This window comes from Limulus polyphemus, unplaced genomic scaffold (assembly GCF_000517525.1).
Source record: "Limulus polyphemus unplaced genomic scaffold, Limulus_polyphemus-2.1.2 Scaffold646, whole genome shotgun sequence".
Taxonomy (NCBI): domain Eukaryota; kingdom Metazoa; phylum Arthropoda; class Merostomata; order Xiphosura; family Limulidae; genus Limulus; species Limulus polyphemus.
Window position 1 is genome coordinate 226731 of NW_013666256.1, and position 4456 is coordinate 231186.

General features: G+C 33.1%; 1 protein-coding gene across 1 annotated transcript in view; it reads right to left on the minus strand.

The window, feature by feature from the left end:
* Positions 1 to 423: 423 nt before the first annotated feature.
* Positions 424 to 4456, minus strand: part of LOC106459671 (kyphoscoliosis peptidase-like) — a 30858-nt gene continuing 26825 nt past the window's right edge. The window contains exons 5-6 of the mRNA XM_022386200.1: positions 2700 to 2820; positions 424 to 1378 (exon numbers count right to left, since the gene is read on the minus strand). Coding sequence (XP_022241908.1) covers positions 574 to 1378; positions 2700 to 2820 — 926 coding nt within the window. The 3' untranslated portion in view covers positions 424 to 573. The remainder of the gene's footprint in view (positions 1379 to 2699; positions 2821 to 4456) is intronic.

The window sequence follows — 4456 nt, forward strand, 5'->3', positions numbered from 1 at the left end:
AAACAGTTGGTGGCACTGTTATTGATATTCTTTATGGTACAATGAACTGACCTGACAATGATAAAGTTACCTGCAAGATCTACGAGTAACGAGTTCAAGACGTGATACTATCAAAAACATGCGTTGTTGTTTCAGTTATTTATGCCTTATATTATTGACTTTGAACCCTAATATTCAGTTATATGCAAACTTAACAGAGAAGCGTGGAAATGTAGAATGTTGAATAATTCATTGTAGGCGTTAAAGTGTTAAAAGTTAGCTAAGAGATAAATAATTGTTTCACGCTTATTAGCAATGAATGACAAAAGCTTTTTATTCACAGCTCAGCTATAAACTTGAATTATGTAAGGTTTTTAAACAACATAATCAGCGTGATTTCTTTATTTGGACTTTCAGTTAGGAATAGAAGCACAATGCCACTTTTTTGGAAGCCTTTTCTTGAAATAGAATCGAATCATGCTGGTAATGTATATTACATATTGTGTTTAGAATCCTTATATGTCGATCTTCAACGAACATGTATAATTTGCACTCTTTTCTCACGCTTATAGGTTTGCTGATCATATTCCTTTCCTATGTATTGAAGATTCGTTTTTGTTTCGTTAGTTTGCAATCGACGAGGAACGAGGCCAAGAGGGGGAGTTTCCACTTTCCCTTTTCTTTAGGTTTTGGCATTCCAAAAATGATTAACTTGTACAGACCAACACGGTATGGCAGAACTGTGAAAGTAACTCGGTTGTCATAATCCTCTTGGACAAGAACCCCTTTCAAGTCTAGTTCAATACCATTCGCATCAAACATCTGGGGTGTTATGATCATCGGCGTGTTTAATTCTAGCGTCAGTTTCCGTCGACCGCCCCACGTTACGATGGTGGGCCCTGATTGGTTGATTAATTTCATGTTGAAATTAAAGAAACTTTGTGTTGGGCCCCAAGGAACTTCGTTTAGTGGATAAGGTTGGATGTACTTTTTTGCTCGCACACATTCTATAAGAAATATCACGACAGCATGAAGGCTAGCGTCTTCACTTGTATCGTTTTCTGGCTTGGCGTACACTTTGAGGTAGTATCTGCCCTCTATAGGCGGAATGATGACGAACGAGCCTATTAAGCGATCTTCTTTGAGTTGACAGAAAACGTATTTGTTGAATGAAGAGTTTTCCAGCTCTTCAGCAGGATACATTTTAAACTTGTAACGAACAGGTTCATGAGCTCCCAACTTGACTTCGGTTTGCACTTTACACAATACTGGGTTTTGCACACAGGATCGTATTTTGAGATTGTACTGTAAGAAAAATGGCGTCACCTTAGGCAAAGTATTAAACTGTTCCAGAGTTATAGGCTTGTCTAACAGTTGCCATCTGAAAAACATAAATTCGAATTAATTTTTCATATTTTAAAATGTTTCATTTGCATAATCAAAAAGCTGCATAGAACTATCTACTGGCTTCTTGTACACTTCAAAAACAAAATATTAATCGGCAGCAAGTTTTTTATAAGTATTATGCATATGAATCCAAACACACGTTTCCAAAATGATCGTAAAATATCTATGTGTAACTTTATTAAGAAATACCATATGTATGTCGTATAAGTGTACATAGATATTAGAAGAAATCCAATGACAGTTTTTACATATGGAGTTATTAGATTTCTCATGTTTGAGAACATTCAGTACACATTTCATATTTAAATTAAAAAGTTAATATTTTTCTCTGAATAGCAACGAGATAAATGTTTTCATTTAGGAATAATCTGGTAACTACATGAATGCTTAGAATAGGGAGAAAAATATTTTGATGTTTAGGTTGTTCAGGAAGACATTCTTATGTTTAGAGTAAGCCGATAGGTGCTTTCATACAGTAAATGTTTTTATGCCTTAATTAAGCTGGTTGTTACCTTACTTATGTTTAAAATTTTAATGCCAAGAACACTCAGAAATAAAACTGATGATGAAATAACAGAAGATAGGCTGGTTACCTGCTGCAGTTATCCTCATTTTACTGTGGTGTTATGATAATTAAGGATGGTGATGGAATTACAGAGATTATAGACTGGTTACCTACTGTAGTTATCATCTATCTTACTGTGGTGTTATGATAACTAAGGATGGTGATGGAATTACAGAGATTATAGACTGGTTACCTGCTGTAGTTATCATCTATCTTACTGTGGTGTTATGATAACTAAGGATGGTGATGGAATTACAGAGATTATAGACTGGTTACCTGCTGTAGTTATCATCTATCTTACTGTGGTGTTATGATAACTAAGGATGGTGATGGAATTAGAGAGATTATAGACTGGCTACCTGATTTAGTTATCCTTCATCTTACTGTGGTGTTATGATAACTAAGGATGGTGATGGAATTAGAGAGATTATAGACTGGCTACCTGATTTAGTTATCCTTCATCTTACTGTGGTGTTATGATAACTAAGGATGGTTATGGAATTACAGAGATTATAGACTGGTTACCTGCTGCCATCCTTAGTTATCATAACAGTCTATAATCTCTGTAATTCCATAAGGTTACCTGCTTTAGTTATCCTTCATCTTACCGTGGTGTTATGATAACTAAGAATAATGATGGTATTAGAGAGATTATAGGCTGGTTACCTGCTGTAGTTATCATTATCTTATTGTGGTGTTATTAGAACTAAAGATGGTGATGGAATTATAGAGAATATAGACTGGTTACCTGCTGTAGTTATCCTCCATCTCACTATATGGGAAGTGGGACCAGATTAAGTCTTCAGGATCCGTTAGAAAGAAATATTCCTTCATTTTTCTCTGAAATTTCCCCGTGTGGTCAAGGTATCCTGAAAAAGGAAATATATTCGTTCATTAAGAGATTCCTAAGGGCGTTGCCAACTATTAAGAGGAAATATTCAAACTCCTTACTGTCAAGAATAAGTAATTAGGTTAACAAGAGAAAGTCTATTGTTTGAAGCAGCAAAATAATTAAAACTTGTTGGAGAAATGCCAAGGGCAACATGTTAGTCCTAAAACAAAATTGAGAAAAAAATAGTTAAAAAGTGTGAAAAGTAACTTGTCAGTTTCCCTAGAAATTAGTCAATAAATAATGATCCAATTTAAGTCATTAAAAGTCTTATTGTAATGTAATACAATGCACATATTGCTATTAAATGTCACGTTCCTTTAGCTAAGCCACTCTACATGTCAATTCGTAGCCAAGTGTTGTAAAACGTTTCATATAATCTAGTTACAACCCAACGAAAAGTGTCTCTTCGATTTATTTGGAATAATAGACATGACTAACGTAATTACTGTGTTCTTAAAAATATCTGGTTTAAAAAATTTGAATATAACGATTTTAGTATGAGCTTGAAAATATTCGATCATAAAGTGGCTTTCAAATATAATTGCCTTAGCCAATTTGAATTGCAATTTAAGAGATATTAAGATTTAACGTTCTTGGAACAACCTGAGCTGGCACTGAAACATATCAATTTTAAGAGAGACCACAAAAGTTAATGGTATTAAGGTAACCTTAAACCATAAATCTTTGAAAGACCTGGAAATAAAGAAGTGTGAGAGTAACTTTGAAGTATAACAGAGTTAGTGTGAAATTATTAGGGAGGCTTGGAATACAACAGTCGTTTAATGACTTTGATATAAAATTACGTTAGGTCTACCTTGAAACTTAACTGTTAGAGTGATCTAGAATTGTTTAATACGAAATTTCGGTAATCAAGTTGTATAGACTTCAAAAGAATTTCGAAATACCATTACAGCAAACAAACTGTATTTATTAATTTTACAGGAGTGACTTTCCTCCTGCTCAGTAAGAAAATTTCAAAAGAACCACAACGTAACAGCCGGTCATCAAAAAAAAATGCCATGACAACAGTTTCTATACATGAGTTTGTTTATCGAATAACCTCCTGTTTCTCGAAAGTCGGTAAATATTGACAGTCACTGCCTTTTGTCTGTAATAATAATGTCTTAAAATGTAAGAACCAGTTTGTTAACTTACTTAATTCTTGAAATATTGTTTATAGTAATCTTATTAGAACTAACGAATATCTTAATCATTCAGAACTCTATACTGGGTGAAAATATAATTATTTTTCCTAGAAATTATACCGTAGATCTGTGTAGAAATGTTACTAAGCTATAAATACCGTTTGAAATGGATAAACTATTACATAGTATACATTCAAGTGCTACATATACATTTCTTCTCCTATCTTTTACCTAAGCAAAATATCTAAATACCTTTCACATCTTTCTGGAATAAACCTCAGACTTTGAAATTAGTTTTTCGCGTAAAATATGAAGTTCACAAATTTAAGTACACACAATTAATCAAAAACAAAGATAGCTGTTATTATTCCATTTAAAGTTGGTGAAAATAGTATTAAATATAAATGAAACACTAAAATCAACTTCTGACCTTCATTTGTTTTAGATACTTTCTTCTACTCATTGAAT